We start from the raw sequence: 19,236 nt of genomic DNA on the forward strand, positions 1-19,236 counted from the left end.
TAACAGCTCGGTTTCGAAGTCCAGGGCGGTCGAACTAACAAAAACGTCCAGCGACATATGGTGTCAATTGTTTTCTATCGGGTAATTGTTTATTTCGAGGCACACGCGCATGTCTTCATGGTTCCATACACACTCCTCCGATGGGGTTAATTATATTATATAAAAAGACAACGCACTACGCATTAAGGAAATATAGAACACATAACATTATAATATGTGTAGCTACGTCCTCTAATGAATTCATAGAAAAAAAAATGATGATTGTCTTGACGAAATGCTAACGAATTCACCAAATGTCGTTTACAGTTGGTGAAGTTTTTTTGTTTTTAATTTTCGGTCCGTTGGATATTATATAATATTTCTCGAAGACAAACTGTCCGCCGCCAAGTTTAACGATATTTTTTCCAAACAGGCATACTTTCAGTGGTAGGTATAATAATAATAATTATGCGTTTGTATAATATATTTTATGAATATAAAAACATACAAATAGGAAAAAAAACCATAACGAACACACTATGGTTTTCACTGAATAGGACGAGAATTAACGTGCGTTACCTATACGTAGGTACGTGGCTAAAACTAGTTTCGACATGTGTACACATGTGTGAATGCTCGGAGGGAATAAACACTGGAGTCGCGATAACGGAAATCCAAAATATTACCCCGTTGAACGACGCAAAAAACGAATGAGAAATGAAGGAAAAAAATCACGATTATTTTTTTCTCTCGTTCCTTTTTTTTCCTTCTGGTCTTCTAATTACAAAATGTAAGACTCACGTGTTTTTTCGCTTTCACAAAGGTGCTACCGAGCAGACCCCATGCGAACGTGAAATTACCAGTACATTGTTTAACTAGTATTTTTTTCTCCATGGGAATTGAATACGGGCAAAAAAAAAGCAAGCCTTTAAAAAAAAGGGTAGAAAAAACAGTTCTTCTTATTCTGGGACTTACCCCCTGACACTATAGGGATAAATAATTAGGTTTTCGTACACAATGCACCGCGAGGAAACGAATAAATATTCAAATGGGGAATCCTCTGCACTGGGTCCCCCCAGCCAATTGTAAAATAATAATCGAATATGTTTCAAGCGGTCGGAGAGTAAAATAATTAATTGAGCGAATCGTGAACCGTTCGAGACACAACACCATCAAGATAAAACGAGTTCAGACTTTATAAATATATAAATATTCAATTTTTAAATCTTATAACAAATTGGTTTTAGACTAGAGTATTACATTGTAAACCACAAGCGCAAAACGCAATAATTATAATTTTTGTTTTTATAATAATCACGTATGTTAATAATTATAGTTGACAACAATAAAATTAGTATTAATTCGTGGTGTTTTTTTTTTTTTTGTTTTCAGGAAATCATAAAAGATTATAATTTATAAGAATTCGACTTATCGAACATTCTCTCTTTTCATATTATAGGTACGCGACGAATATAAGAACAAAAATAATATTATTTAACAAAACGCGTCGGAATTCGATCTTTGAAATTGCATAGTAAATACTAAATAGTCCGGACATGAAGGATTATGTAGACGTTCGTTGTCGACTACCAAATAAAACATGTGACGTGAAAACTAACCACAGAATAGTAAGGAGCACAAATCAATTTTTTAGTAGCAGCATATTATGGTAAAGTATGTCTAGTTTTTTTTTTATGTCAGAGTATAATATACAGTCATACAAAATAATATTATTGAAGTATACAACCCTAAGTCAATATAATATGATAATTTTACCTCAATCAAAGATGTAAAGTACACACCGACACCGTTGACAGTACTTATGTGCTTTCCCATCTTAAAATTAAACGCGTTATTTATACGGACTATTCACTTGCCAAATTAACTGCAGTTTTAGTTGTTAAAAAATTACACCTACAGTTAAAATCATACCATAAGTATTATCTAGTTTTAATGAATAAGTTTCAAAAATAAAATGCATTCACACAGTAAAAGATGTGACAGAAAAACAACGTACATATTATGATATACTGTATGTATAATATAATATAATATTTATAGTATATCTCCTGTAAAATTTGCTTTCTGTGATCAGCGTTACTTTACTTTTGTGGTACTGTAGAAAATATTATTAATTAATAATTATAATAATAATAATAATAATAATAATAATAATAGTAACGATGGTTCGCGTACAGATTGCTGTATTGCGATGCCCACGATTAGAAGAAATGCGTATTGGCTCGACCTATTTCAATTTTATACGATCGACAGACATCCCCTCGGACAACAATCACTCCGCCCCGGGGCCAATCGATGAAACGAGATTTTCGGTTATTGGTGAAAACCGCAAGACGTTCTATCGGGTGCGCAGCCGCACTATATAATATATTATTATAATATACCCTACACACGTGGGGCATTAGCATTTATTGTTATTATATTATTTTCGACACGGTCGCAGCTCCCGCGGCGACGACGGGGGACTCGAGTGCGCCAATAATGACGTGTATTCTTACCGTGTCTGGAGTGGCCAGGTCGTCGTCGTCGCGCAGTTATTATACATGGGAAGAGAAGGAGGAAAAAAGGGTTGTGAAACCAATATACGACTTGGCCGCCGCCGCCGCCACCGCCACACCCGATAATGGGGTTGTTTATTCACGGCCAGAAAAACGATTAATACACGATTTTTCACGGTCCGGTGGGTTTTTCTAGTAGAGAATATTCGTTTATATTAGCCTACTTACTGGCAGGCACACTTGAGATCGACGTTTTTAGCTATATGTGTTTGGGTACCGATTATTTGAATTAAAAAACAAAAGAAGATCCTTGAACGGGTTTTAGCACCGAATACCGATGGGCACAACGAAAAATGCTGAATTACTATACAATGCAGGAATCTGTCGAAATAATTTAACGCTGTTGCGTCGACCGAAAAAAAAAAGTCCAGTGCAAACGGAAATATGATTTCAAAACAATAATAATAATATAGACTAAAACTAGTTTGGACTTAAATACGGACCTCTGCAATTTTGAGGAAATCCAAAAAAAAAAAATCAAATACAAACAAAATTCAATCTTTTCAAAGCCATCAGAAAGCTAATTATAATGCCCCTCCATACGATTCGACTTTCAAACTTAACATTACACACATATTTAAAATTAAAAGCTGTATAATTCGATGTAGCCTAATATAAAGCCTTATAAATCTTGATAAGCGTATAAATGCTATTGTGATTATAAACATGCATAATAGAAAGCGTGTCATCAACTGGTAGCTTGTTTCCTGTCATACTTTTCACTTAACACATTTCATAGGTACTTATTGTGTAGATATTGAATGACTGAGGGCCGTTCTTACAATGTCCGGTAAAGTGTCGGTTAACGCTAACCGGATGATAACAGATTTTATTACCGGCAGAATTCCGCCGGTTAAGTGTCGGTTAACTTTAACCGGAGGTCGTAAGAACCAGCCTTAGACAAAAAAATGTTATCAATTAAATGTATATATATAAAAATAAACAACACGTCGGGATTTATACTAATGTTTGTCAAATTGTATTTCAGATTTTAATCAGCTATAATCTATCTAGAGATATTTCTCGTAAATTGGTTTAGCATTTGAACACGCAGCAATTAATAAATATACGAACGTAACTCCAAACACATACGTAGGTGGTTGTTCGGACTTTTAAATTTCCCATAGCGTGTATACCGTATACGTATATACATTTTCTTTTAAATGTATAAATTTACACAATTATCGACCTTTTTATTTATTTTTCAAACATTTAACTCAAAAAGTCAAAAAATATACCATTGAAAGTGAAATACAAAAGACGTCAGTCAAACAATAATGATGATTAGAAAAATAATATTATGTAGTAAGTTAAAATGTAATGCGTCGTAGATTAAAATTTAACGTTTCTTTTATTTGAATATTATAATGAAATTCGATAAATAAGTATAACCTACATTTAGTAATAATAATAAACTCATGAAATGTCTATAATTATTGGATATAACGTTTTTCATATTTTGTGATCATTAAAATTATTTTAACAACCTTATCATTTTTCATTTCTACAGAATACGTACCAAAGTTAACATCATCAATAGCAGTGATGCTCATACATATCCGACTATATTATCATCACAATTATATTAATTTAATTATTTTGTTTAGTTGAATTATATTTATAGGTTAGGTCATTTCCGTGAACTCTAGAATTATCTTCCATTTCCGCTGGCTTGATAATAATATTTTAACTTGTAATAATAGAGTTCACTTCCGAGATCGATTTGTTTTCCAAAAAGTAAAAACACCAAATTACTAGAAACTCGTGAAATAACATTCAAAGAAATATTCATTTTGACAAAAACATGGTCATTCATAATTTATTGTCATAACAACTTACTGTATCATATATTGTAATATATTTATACGGGGACGGTGTAGGATGTTATAATTTTGCCTGGTACTTAAGCGGTATTTTTTGGCTTGGGTACCATTTTGTATAAATGTATAAAACAATAATCATACAAATAGGAATAAAAATTATGAATATTCTTTTTTATTAGTTATTACCTATGAAATAATTTAACAGAAATTATCAATAAGTTGGTTTAATACATAATGCCGCAGTGCTAAATGAGCGTGACCATTTCGGATTCCAATTCGATCGCCACGCCGCTTTTCATACAACATTGATAATTCAAAACAACATCGCTAAACTCAAGTGCAAATTTACGTTAAAAATTCACTTAAAAATGTTAATATATAATTTAATTTTTTTGTTGTATATTTTAACTATATTTTTGAATTATTAAGCTTATGAAATTAAATAAATTCCAATTTTAGCATTTATAGATACATTTTCCTAGCGATTTTTGCTACGAAATCATAGACCTAGTAATTATATATCACGATTCATGACCATAATAATCATTTTGATAATGTATAACCTATTATTATTAAGATACCTACATTGAGATTCTAAATTACTATTTAATATCCAATTTATAATTCTTCGTTAGTCACCAAGGTTACTTAATAATATGTGTCCCAGGGTTTTTTATAAGCAAAGTTACATAATACAAATATTCAGTAATGGTAACTTTTGTGTACTTCTCATACACAAGATATACTCTCAACAGTATTTATTTTCATTTCTGGGTCCGATTTTTCTATATCCAAGTATCCGTGCTTTTGGCTGACTTGGATATTTATCATGTGTATCTACTTGTACCGTTTTTAAAAATAACTTTTTGGTTTTTATAAAATGTTATAAGTAGGTATTTAATTAAAATAAATATAATACGCGCGACTTAACTAAACGGAAGGATAATATATTAATATTATTTTTATAGGACAACTTCGGTGTTTTTCTCAGTTTTACTATTATCATGACGTTTTCGTACGCGAGTAGCGTTTCGTACCGATGCGCGCGCGCGACGGTCTGACGGTCGTCGACATGGCCGCGCGCGGGAGAATGAATGGCGCGAAATAATATACCAGTGGCGTTTTTCTCCGGTCGGGTAAATACCGCGAGGGACGTACCTATACACACTTTAATGTTATATTATAGTACTACGCACTACGTTTATTATATTATTATATTATACGCGCTTGGCCAGGTGATGGGAAAAGGATCATCTAGCGATCGCGCGCGAACGCGGACAACAATAGGCGGGCACGCAGCTGCCGCCGCCGTCGCGTCAGACGCGTCGACGGCGACGGTGACGGCGGTGGTTGCGGCGGCGGGGTGGTGGTGGTACAGCCGCGGTGATGCGAATCCCGCCGCCGTCGTCCCAGACGTCTAGCCGCCCCGGGAGCGGGAGGAGGAAGTCCGAGGGGGGTATTTTCCGTCTGCGCGTCGACGACCGCGGCGGCGGCGACGGCACCCTGGAGACGAGTGAGGGAGAGAAGGGTCCACACCAAGTATAGAGAGCGGCACGGGGAGAGTAAAAAACCCGACGCCGCGCCGTCATCCCTCAGCACCCGCGGACCGGTTTTCACTATATTTTTCTTCTCCGACGCGCCTTTTCTGTTCACGTCTGCTCTCCCGTATTACGCTCTATATATGTATAAATTTTTTCGCCAAGCTGACCTCCGGTCAGTAAATGATAATCACAATAAAGGGGTTGTTGAACGCATATACGCGTAACTACTACCTACATATACCTTGCTGTAATACAATATTATAATATATGTATATATATTATGTGTGTATAGTCTGAGATTTTTTTTCTCAGGCAGTCGTCGCCGCCGCCGCTACCATATAGCCACCGTCTCCGCCGAGGGGGTGGAATTTTGCATAACACTCTATACAACTGCACTATATAGGTACCGTCTGGATACTCAGACCCCTTCGGCTTCCATGTTAATAATTATTATTGTTAGTATTATTTATTTTTTTTATTGTTACAACGGTTATTTTTTCCAATTCTCAACCCGCCACCGCCGCCTCCAAATAAAATATATTCGCCGCCTACCAATTGTGTTGTGCGAATTTTTTAACGATTTATTTTTACGATGTCTGTACGCGTCTCTGTATATATCTGTGTCTTTGTCTTCCGCGGCCGCCGTGTCAGGGTCCATACTAATAAGCGTGTTCTCGACCAACATCCCCCGAAAACACACACATCACGTTTCATAATATGTAGAAGATATATACCTACACATTACACATGTACAAGTTATAAATGCGGACACGTATATAATATATTATACTGATGAGAATTGAAATTCGAACACGACGAGTCTCGTTATTCCGATTGTTCGTATTGTGTGCGTAAAACCGCCAATTAACATAAAAAGAAATGTATACACGAGAACGTTGTCGACGACGGGGGTGGCAACCTAAGACCCGTCTTACGGTCGTTATACATTAGCATGCCATCGTAGTTGATATTATAATATTTTATCTAACGTATTTTTATTTCAAGTGATCGCCGCCAAGCGGACTTAACCGTTTTTCCGCGGATCAATGTATTCGACCTCGTTTTTACCGCTGCACTGTATCCATTAGGTATCTGCAGTTTATGCCATGGGAATCCAAAGGCACTAGAGCGTCCAACGGCCGTAAACAATCGAAAACAATCAATCACAAGCGTAATCTGCGTGTACTATCTTCGTTGTCGTGCGCGTAATATACATTAGTGTCGTCCCGCAGCAAATGGACCGGCTTAACTCGTTTGCCAGAGTCATATTTGGACGCAAACAGTGCATGTCAAGACGGATTTGACAAACGATTGGCCCGACGAGCGACCTTTGCTGCTGTCCTTTAAACGGATTTTTGCGGCATCACCACACCTATATATATATATGAATGTATAGCTACTTCAGCTATACACAGCAGAGCAAGGGGGGTAACGGACTTAATTTACATGCGGCGGCGGCCGGGGACGGTATATACGGCGAGGAGTATAGAATATTGTAGAATAAGTTTTTGTTGTCTTCTTCGGGTCGGAGCTCTTTTGCAGCCGAGGGTGACGAGGGGTTCTCGTCGCAGGACAATACCGATCGCAGGGAGGGGTCAGGTGCGGACGAGGACGAAAGGAAATATTATGCTAATCCAAGAGAATAACACAAAGGCCCGCTCTCGTGTGTGTCGCGGTTATGACGAATTACGCGGAAGACCCCAAGACCGTTATTGGCCATTCGTTACAATTAAAAAACGCTACGAGGTTGTTTTTTTTATATTGTAATATATCCATATAATATGCAGCGCATACCTATTATACTTATACGAATATAGTTACATAGTTTATTTGCCCTGAGAACAGCAGGACATCGTGGAAAAGATAATGTCGAGGGTTTTTATAGACCTTTTGTTTACACGCAAAAAAAAATATATTTATACATCAACCCTTCCGGGTATACAGCTAGGACATATACAGGTAACTGCTAACAGTTCTGAAATCTTAAAACTGGATAGCTGCGCTTATAGTTTCAAAAATAATCGTGTAACCAGTTTTTTATTTACCTAAAATACGAATTTTATCAACTGAAATTATTGATAAACGGACGTTTCGTCCCCATCAAAATAACCAGTCCACAAAACGTTCGCGATTCGAAATTATTATTGCAATAATAGCAATCGCATTTGTATGAACCACGTCATAATCATTTCCAAATAAAATATAGGCTACACAAAATTAACAACATTTTAAGTTCTCAGGACAATCTATTAATTAAACAACCACAGCCTGGTATAGACCATCATAGGACATAAGGACAAAAAAATAAACGATAAATTGTCCAATATATTTAACAGCAATATTTCCAATATTGGACAGCAATAAATAACATACAAATAGAAATATACCTAGTATCTATGAATTAGGCACGTGTGCGTACAAATTCCAATAGTTAAATAAATTTCTTTGTAAAATTAAATGAACAAGTACTTCTGATGAGATTATATACTTTATACTATACTATAGTGTATAGACAATAGCCATGTGCTTAATAAACAAAACTTCGATTATCATTTATCATTATTTATTATCAACAATATTGATAAATTATACAGTTTATGTATAATAACTTTCTTTAAAGTCTGCTTATAATTTAAATTTAGAATTGAATGAGCTTATGTGCAAATAAAAGTATAAATAATATGAATTCTATAACAAGTAATTTTTTTTTATAAATTATCCATAATAATTAAAAAAAAAGGCTATAGTATACCTACATATATATGTCGTATACATGACTAATGCATACGGACATCGGACGATTAAAATTTTTGAGTTTTATGAATATTAATTTTATTGTAATATATTGTGTGTACACTGTACATAAATACGAAGAATGCGGTTGCGACCCTTGCAGGGTGTGGAGGATTAAAAGAGATATCTATATTTTAATGACAAGTCAGGTATATAACTAGTAGTGCTGAAATAGTGCAGCATGATAATAAATTGTAACGCCTTTCCGCTACATCAAGGTCCAATAAAACCGCCATAATAATTTTTTCGAGCAGTTTTATTTTTTTCTATCTATATAATCTCCTGATCACACGACCCCATGTAATAATCTAACCGTAAATGGTACATATATACCCTTTTTTTTTATAGCTTTATTATCATTACGCGGTCGTTGCTAACTTGGGTCTCGTTAATAACAATAAAGTTTATCACTTCGAAGGTAGTATAGGTACAAACGTATTTTTACGATCGATAAAAAAAGGAAGCAACAAGTAGGAAGATAAATGCTGGGTAAACACTGTAGTACTGTACACAAGTGACCTGTTGGATGACGTAATTAAGTGCCGGTAAACCGTACTCCGATGCAGCAGCAGAAACGGCAACGAACATAATAGGTACAACACAATATAATAACATGATAATACTTATGAGTTATGACTTATGAGACACCACAGAGCAGTTCGCCGCGGAAACGGTGCACATAGCCATCGCTGCATATAGGAAACACCTAATTACTTCCTATACAATACAAACACTGCATATATAATATTTATATATACATATGTATATGTACCATATTTATATGCAATTATATACAAACACTTAGGTATAGACACGACATTACGAGGTCGTTGCCACTAATCGATTTCAATAAAATATTCTATAATGTTATATTGTCACTTATGTATTAATATTAACATGCCTTAAAAGAGGCCCTTAAAAGGCGCACACTATATAAGAGATTATGACGGTCGAGTCTTATAAACAGTTAATGAATATTAAATTTATCATTAAAATATAATATAAAATAACATAAAACTACAAAAAACGTAATTTTTAATTCAACTAAAATAAAATCACATGTTTAAGTTTTATTCAGGACTAATAGTATCACATTATTACATAATAATAATGTATGTTACGGTTTATCTCTGTCTTTGAATTAGTAGAATTGAAAAATATTTTTTAGGAGGATAAAGCCCCTTCAAGCAGTGTATGTAAAATTTAATTTGTTACATCAAACTTTTTTAATTATTCATCATTATTTAAAAATAAACATTTGTACCTTGAATGTGTTTACTACAATTCACTTGCTATTATAGTTCTAAAAAATCGCTTTTCTAATGAGATTACATTATTTTTTCTAACGTTTAATATTTCACTTAATAAACGATGAAAATGATAAGCAATAGCGTTTTGCGTTTATATTTAATGTATTCTCTCGGGACGTATATTATACATGTACAGACTACCGTTCAGTGTAAATTATTAATAACCTAAAGCAGAGTACTAGAGCACCTACAGACCGAGCATGTGTGTTCACGATGTGTGCTGTATGTGCTCAGTATGGGCGTAGCAAGCACAACAAGCTTGTATGTGATAAATCTGAGCTCCGGTTATTCAGTTGTTATACAGTGAATGTTGTGTTCAAATATAATTATTTATTTATTTATCATTGTTACTACAGTGTTTAGTTTACACACAGTTTTTAAAATCATGTTATTAAGATCAAATACCATTTTAGTCGAACATGAACTGAAAATGAAAAGTGCAGCGTATTTGATAATTCACTCTTTTTTTTTTTAAAAAAAAAAGCAAGTAAAAAAAGTAGAAGATGGTGGACATTTATTTCAGCAACGCGAACATCAGCCTATTTTAATGACTAATTTGCGATCTGATGAGACCACTGGACAATTTAAAAATTTTGTTCGTATGGAGTCGGAAGATTTTGTATTTTTACTGGGCAAAATTAGTTCGAAAATCATGAAACAAGATATACAATTAAAAAAAGCTGTAAGAAATAATAAGGTAACGCATAAACTCTTATTTTAAATAAAATAAATAATATAACGATGCAAGTTTTAGGTACGTGAAGAACAGAACAATCCAACAAAACAATTCTAAAAAATAATTTTTAGTAAACAAATGTGAGTCTGTCATCAAGTCACAGATTCATTAACACTTTATCGTATTCATCAGGATATTTTGCTACATCGATATAATTTATTGCTTAAGGTCAGAGTATAATGATATTATCATTGATTTATTTGAAAATTATTTTGTTCTATTTTAGTCATAAAATACCTAAAATATTTAAATTTTTAATAATTTTAAGTTATATAACTAAAAACATTTAGGGGTAGATTAACTTTTATATTGTAATGGTTATTACATTTCTAATATTTCAAAGTTATTTAGGCTTCAAAAGTTTTGAATGATTTTTTTGAAATATAGCCAAAATAAAACAATTAACTTCTGTTTTTGAAAAATTATGTAAAATAACATTCTTATATTATTTTATAATTTAATTGTATTATTATTATATGATAAGTTATATATTTATATTCTGCAATTCAAAATCAGAATTTTTATTTTTAAATAAACATCCAGTCAATTACAATTTCATGTAAACGTGTCGCCCAATAATGTTCAATTTGTTTATAAGATAACCTTTGTTATTATTATTAAATATCTGTTATGTATTTAACGATATTTGCACCTTTGTCAAAAGCTTCCTGTCTGGAGGCGTCATCTGTTCTAGAACGCAAGAGTTTTATTTTATATATAATCCAAAAACGCCCTTCATCTTTTGTGCTCGAAGTCGTTAAGCGCATTTTTAGTCAACACAATACACGAAATGTTTTTTTTTTTTTTGGTCCAAAAGGCAACGGTCGCGTGCCACGGGTATTTAACACAGATTTCCTCCCTCGAGACAGATGTAATAGACCCATTGTACATTCAAAAGACGTTTTTCTCTTTTCTTTGCCCTGACACACAAGATTTATATATATTTTTTTTTTGTTGCACTTACCTACCCACACACCTTAAAGATATAATATTTATGTACTAATATTACGGTACTCAATTAATCGGGGGAAACAATGCACGCATAATTGCATAATATACTTATTTTAATATTCACGTCCAATTATTATTTAGGAAAAAAACAAAAATCATCGGTCATCGGCCATAATAGACAACTTTTTTTTTTGTATCGAGGAACAACATTATTTCCTGTTTGCCCATGCGAATCGTCCACGATAATTATTGTATCGTAATTTAATGACGCGTTATCGATGTTGGCTGTGGAGAAATGTATTAACACGTCGGACAAAATAATGACGAATTTAATTGAGATGAAATAATGGAAACATATTTACAATGTTTATAATATAATATATATATGTTTAATGTATATATTTATTATTTATCCGTAAATGTGTGTATGTGTAATATTAAAAATACAAAAAAAAAGAAAAAGTCAGGCGAATAGCGCATTGTTACAGCTGCCCGGAGGAGGATAGCAGCTGCAATGTTTGGATTTGTTCCCTTAGCGTCAGCAGCACTATTGGAGGTAGGCACATACAACGCTGGTATAATTTCTCTCTGTCATACACCTGGTATAGAACACGTGGTGACTCCGATACAGATCGTCGATTTATTAAACGATAAAATTTCTCTACTACAATCATAAAATATATAGAGAGTAATAGATAAAACAAAACAAATTGAAAATTCTTGAGAGTTTTACGAATCCTATAAATTTATAATCATTTCCTGTACATATTAATGGGAAATTATAACCACAGTTAATTTGGTAAAAACTGGGATCATGTTTTTGTTTTTAAACGAGGGCAAACCGAACGGTTCATTAGAACAGATAATTGGAAATAAAATATAAAATATGATAACACCGCGGTAAGCAACACGTCATATAATTATGGAATACCATATTATACAAAGTACCTATTTACAATATTTTTTTTCAAAATCTTAAGTTATTACTTTTTATGTGTTTAGGAAAAGCGTTTTAAAAACATGAATACTATGGATATAAAATGTATTTACTATAACTATTATTACAACTCAATATTAATTTCCAACATCTAAATTAAGTAGATAAAGTTAAAAGAGTGTAAATATTATACAGGCATGTTTTAAAAATTTAATGTATGGATCATTTTCATTATAAGTAGGTATAGTTTTTTTTTTTAAATATATTATCTCGTGTTATATGTTGTTTTTTAGTGTTATAAAATATTATTTGGTTTATCTTTATATTATGGTAAAAATGTTATAAGTTATTGTTATCGTAACATATTTTGTAAAAAACAAACTGTCGAGAGAGGTTTTTGAACCCCGAAAATGGGTTAAGTTTATCCGGAACGTTTTTGTATCCAGTCAAGGGGTTTTCTGAATACAATTGAATTTTAAAAACCTATAGAATAAGTAATATTTTAACGTGGCCACCATGACAGAAGCTTTCCATCTCGATCAAATGCACCTTGTCCTTTTGTTTTGTTTTTTCAAACACTTCCTCTATTACGGTGGAATTAAAAAAAAAACCAACAAGACATTAAAACATCCCGCATTCACCTCGATCCACACCGTCTGCCGCCGTACAGCTGCTACCGTTAGCGTACGTATAGTAATCGTCGCGGTTGTAGTATAGTATAGTAAACTGTAGTAGTAGTATTATAGAATAGTAATAGGTGGGTATAGTATTTGAGTGTACACTTTTAAAATGGAGGTCATCGCCACCGACACATCTGTAGGACAGACAACAAATTTCTTTTTAAGTTCTTATGCGCACAATGTATACGTATATATTACGTATACACGCCTAAAAAGACGCGCAATAACTGTACCAAGGCTGTTTACCCTGAGGTTCAATAACCAGCACGTGTCTTATCACGTGCGTCTGTCCGAGCCCAAGGAAATTACCCTTGTCATTAACCACCGGCTAAAAGACATCCGTCTATATGTGTAATATACTTCCTACACTTCCGACGATGACGGAGGGGGTCTGTAGCAGCGGCCCTCTTGAATAATAAACCTATATATTCGTACTAACAAGTAACAATATTTACAGGTGGCTTGTATATACTTATTTTTTATAATTTAGTCTAACACCGCTAGCACCAGATGATGATTTCGTATAATTATTTATACACAGATGTACAAAATATACCTATGTATTTATTTTATGATAATTATAAAATTGATACAAATATACAGTAATTATCGAACGGCGAAAAGTCGAGAGCACGCGTTTCGTGTTCATGTGCACATAATTAATTCATAAATACATAATCTCTAATCAAACAAATAAACTGGGAAAGTAGGTATCTTATATTGATTAGGGCAATTGTAATATTACTCGTGGTGGCAAGGATTATTACCAAAATACAAAATATGAGATGCTGATAATATTTACAGAAAATAAAAGATGTGCAGGGTACACGATTTAATTATTATTTATGAAAAAACAAATTAAATCTACAGACTCGTCAGTAGTCAGTCGTCACCCATCAAAATGACAGCAGCCAATTAAATCAGTTTAAACGATGAGTATAAATGAATACCTGTTGTATAAAATAATCAGTTTTCTCCCTTATTATTTTCCCTCTAATTTTGCCCCTATAGGCGCCAAAAATCATCCTGGCATTTGATGGAAAATCTAACTATGGTATTATGAAACTAACAATAAGTATCCATATTCCATTTATAGTTATTCTACTTCAAAAGTACACGTGACAGCCAGTATAAAAACAAAATTAAATACCATTGCCAATTTAATTACTTAAATATTTTCCCTTTTCGAATGATTCATGCAAACGTGACCCGCATGAAAAATTAAAATTAGACTATAATGTTACAAATCGAAATAAGAAATTGTATAATAATAATTCATTAATAACTCAACGCAAAAATAAAACTACTTATAATATTATTATCTCGATATTAAATCTTCTTTAGAACAACAGACCAGACAAGTGACAATTATCAGATTATTGTCAGGTTTGACGGAAAAGGTAATAAAAACTATCGATCTTACATATTGATAATGGCTTAAATATACAAGGTTATTGCACATAGGTTATATTATAATAATTATACAAAAATAAAATGACAGCGCAAGGGTACAGTCCATATCTTAGTATATTTCATTGTATAGTCAGTAGTCTCCTTACGCTGCCATTTTAATTCCTTAATGTGATAAAATGATATAGTTGGGGTACTATTGCAATAACCTTGTATATTTAAACCATGATATCGATACTAAAATAACATTATTAAAAACGCAACTTAATAATTATTTGACTAAAATTTGCAGACTGCTGGTACATAATAATATTATTAGTACCTACCATTATAATATATGGATACTAAACAATTCATATTATTTACATTAGAATACAACCGATATATTTTAATGAGATTGTTCGACTTCGTGTAATGACATGCATAATATAGTTATAGAGTATAGAAATTCGTTTAGCGGCAGATGTGTGATCCCCACTCCTCCACTCATTTTTCGGGCGTAAGTCCTGGAGCTATTTACTAAATCAAAACACACCACCGGTAGCAAGAATACTGTCGGAGGGGAATGTAGGAGCATACAGCGCGTGCTAAATAGGGGGGAAACCTTACCTATCTGCTTTTTTTTTAAAAGGTCTTTCGCTCTTTACTATTTATATTTTATATTGTTTGTGAAAGGCCCTGCAGTAGTCATACGAATAGTACCTGTGTGCGTACAATAGCTTCATACCTATATATTATATAATAGTATACAATGTGCGCGGAGCAGCTGCGAAATAACGTAGCACTCTCCCGTCAGTCGGCGTGTGTTGGGCGGGGGGTGGGGCAAAAATAAATTCGCCTATATCAACCGGCCCGATGTACGAGATGAATGTGGACAAATTTTATTACGACATAGACATTGCTGCAAGCAAACTTGTTAATAATTGGAAATTTAACTAAAAATTCATATTTTAGCTCATAAAAATTATTAGACAAAATACTACATTGTATAGAATAATATGATATTAATTATAAATCATAAATCATAACATAATCTCTCGACCGTTCTCAAAGAAATATTAAACATTGCTACTCCGCCTTCTATACCTATTTTATCTAAAAAATTATAATTTTAAAACAGACATGTTTGTTTCTAATACCTATAATATGGCTATATGTATTATTTATTTGAGAAAAAAATTATAAATGATAACTGCATCTGTTTTCAATTATGAGAAAAGAACGCACATATATCAATATAATAACCTACTTACTTAGTGTATCTAATTACATCATAAAATATTGAATAAATAGATATCATTATACACGAATATTATTATAATAATTTGTATGAAAATGAAAAGTTATCGGTATAAAAACAAACATACAAAAGAGTCAAAACAAATATTTCAAACGACATCCACTATTAAAGTCTCTATAAACGAGTGTGAAATATTTAAAACGCATTTTCGTCGATATCATGGAAATAAAAAATAGTAATGAATATATAAAAATGTTAAAATATTGTATACTTTTGAATACGCATTATATTATAACCAGTGAAGAGTATTATATTTTGAATGATATAGGAGCTGTATAATTATTAATGTAATTGCGAGGTTATTGAACGCCATGAAAATGAACATATTATTATTTTGTTGATCAGACCATCACCACTATTATACCTATAGGTTTTGCACGATAGTCACAAATAATAAAAAGAAAAAATTTAAATCATGTAACGTATTAGGTACAATCGGCGAAACGCAAATTTTTAATACAACTATAAAAGTTTATTAAACCCACATTTTTTTGCACACATATAAAAACAATTAGACTATTGTTGTATATTGTTGTGCATGGAAACAAACATAGGTACATAGATAACGATATTATTGAAGAACCCTCTGCTCATGGTTTTCCAAACAGTGTTTCATTTTATTTTTTTACATGTTTCGATTTAAAAGCCCCGAACCGACCTTGGACGTTTATGTTAACGCCACCGGGACAGACACACGCATATGAATAATCGTTAAATAATGTTTTAGAGTTCATTTGTAACCCGAAAACATGTAAATTAACGAGTTGACATTGCAACCGAGGTGAATAGCCGCGGAAAGCGAAACGTTCGTCAACGAATACTGCATTTTATACATATATACACTTACAACTACGACTACTATTAATAGTTACTTTTAATATTTAAGGGGTACCTACATAGTATCATGATTACTCGTGTCTTTGAAGGACAATAATTTGTCATTGCCGAAATAAATGAAAACTAAACAATAAATCCCACCTGTATACATTGACATCTTCAATGTTTACTATAATTATTATGATTGGATACATAACGATTTTTTTTCTCTGTTTCCTATACAGTGTAGTGCACTGAATTGAAGGAAGAACACAGAGGTACCTACTATCAAGTCCGCACTTTAGGAACAACTGTTACAACAACATGGGTTATCATCATAATGAACTTTTTTTTTTTTTAATTTATGTACTATATTATATTAACCTATGATAATTATAATTACTAATAAAACAAATGTGGGCTAAATTAGTTTAATGTCACCTAGTTTTCGGTCGTTGATCTCCGATAAAATGTAATAAAAATCTGTATTCACACTGTTGACTATTGCTATTGCTTATAAATTTTCGTCAGCAGTACTTACCGATATAACAGAAGGAGATGAGCGTCAACATATGCCTCCTGAGCATCGAATCATTTCGTCTTTTCCACTTAATTTGTTCCATAATATGATCCACGTAATCGAAACTGGTGACTGCTACAATTCTCCATTCCAATTTAGAAATAACTAACAACTCCCATTCCTAGAATAAACAATATATTTAAAAATTAATTATAAGTAGAAATAGGCAGGTAAATAGAATATATTTTTGTATATATAATATAACCGTATTTAAGAGGACGTCAGCGCAGTTTGTTTTCTCTCTCTGGCACACACACATCAGAGACAAAACGCATTTACTCAGAATCATTGTTTTGAGTAACCTTAGAGTAAATCACACATTACAAAAATTATAAAGAATAATATTTTTGAAGGTATGATAATATATTGATTTGCCTAAATATTGTCTCAAAACAATTCAAATAAAAAAAAATTTTATTCTGAAAATTGAATACAAAGTCAAATAATAATAAAATATAAAACCAATATATTAAACTCTCAAAAATCTTATCCTCTATACTTTTTGTAATAGGTGATTTTACTCTAAAATTACTCAAAAATCAGAAAAACGATTATAGTTGAAAGCATTTTATTCATGTTGCACGTGGGTCTGAGAGAAAATAAATATTAGGCAGACATCCTTAACGTTTTCTATTTATTTTTATAAATCATTGAAGTCTTTGTTTGGAGGGGGAGCCTTTACAAAAAAAAACACGCATGTCGATACATAATTATTCTATAAGTTTCAATATACCAAATTTGAGTTTTTCTAATGCAACGAATGTCTGGGCGGTTGGCAACGATTCAATGGGTTCGAGAGGGTGAATTAAGGGGAAGTTGCGAAACTAAATGTGTCACCCTAATTTGTCTTCTTGTTAGTTTCATGATTATTATTCGCCAACACAAAAGATCATTAAAACAATACAAAAAACAATTAAAAACATTGTATCTACAAATACGTTAAAGTAGTTTTTTAAACAACTCACTGGAACACATATAAGCTCTTTTGTAATACTATATATGCAAAGGGAAGGTTAATTTTTTTTTTTTATTGTAATTTTAGCACAATTCTTTCCCATACAAAAATAAAAACGGAATAGATGCTTATAAAATATACAACTTAAAGGTTTACAATTTACAAATCTTTGGAGCAAATTAAAAATATTAATAATGACTATAATTACATTAAAGAACTATTTTTTTTTATATATTTTTACGAAATTTAAATAATAAATACGATTTTAATCGACACAATAAAATACCTTACATACATTAATTAATTCAATTTTAAATTATTAATAATAACTGAAAGATGGCTTGTTATACAAAACGCAAATGTGTTCAATAATAAAAATATAATAAAGGCATCGCACACATAGTTATAACCAATGTTTTAATATTTCTATAATGCGCAACGAGTTTGGAGGGGAATATTTCTTAATCCTAGTCGCAAATACGAATAATGAATTCCGTGGGTTTTATCGTCTCCCGCAGTCAGTTTCGTCATTTGCAGTCAGGTTATGAATTTTTTTAAGGTAGGTCAATAAAAGACGTCTATCTCCAGATTTTTTTTTCATTGCTCATTCCTTTGCGAAATTCCGGATAGCCCACCGAAATCCAAAGGGTATTGTTCAGGATATTGGTAGCGCCATATGCACGGTTTCGAAACTATCTCGTCTGCGGCGGATGCGGAACCTGTTCTGAGCAACTAAGCGAAGTTAAAAAATAATTATAGCCAATAAACTTGGTCACTGCAGAGTGCAGATAACTGAGAAATAATTAAGCGATATAAGGAGAAGTTCATTGGAAATTATTATCAAAC

General features: G+C 32.4%; 1 protein-coding gene across 1 annotated transcript in view; it reads right to left on the minus strand.

The window, feature by feature from the left end:
- The window catches only part of LOC100164890 (G1/S-specific cyclin-D2), a 43,285-nt gene that overhangs the window by 13,165 nt on the left and 10,884 nt on the right, over window positions 1–19,236 (minus strand). The window contains exon 3 of the mRNA XM_001952315.5: window positions 17,397–17,556. Coding sequence (XP_001952350.1) covers window positions 17,397–17,556 — 160 coding nt within the window. The remainder of the gene's footprint in view (window positions 1–17,396; window positions 17,557–19,236) is intronic.

Source organism: Acyrthosiphon pisum, chromosome A3, assembly GCF_005508785.2.
Source record: "Acyrthosiphon pisum isolate AL4f chromosome A3, pea_aphid_22Mar2018_4r6ur, whole genome shotgun sequence".
In the NCBI taxonomy this organism is placed as follows: domain Eukaryota; kingdom Metazoa; phylum Arthropoda; class Insecta; order Hemiptera; family Aphididae; genus Acyrthosiphon; species Acyrthosiphon pisum.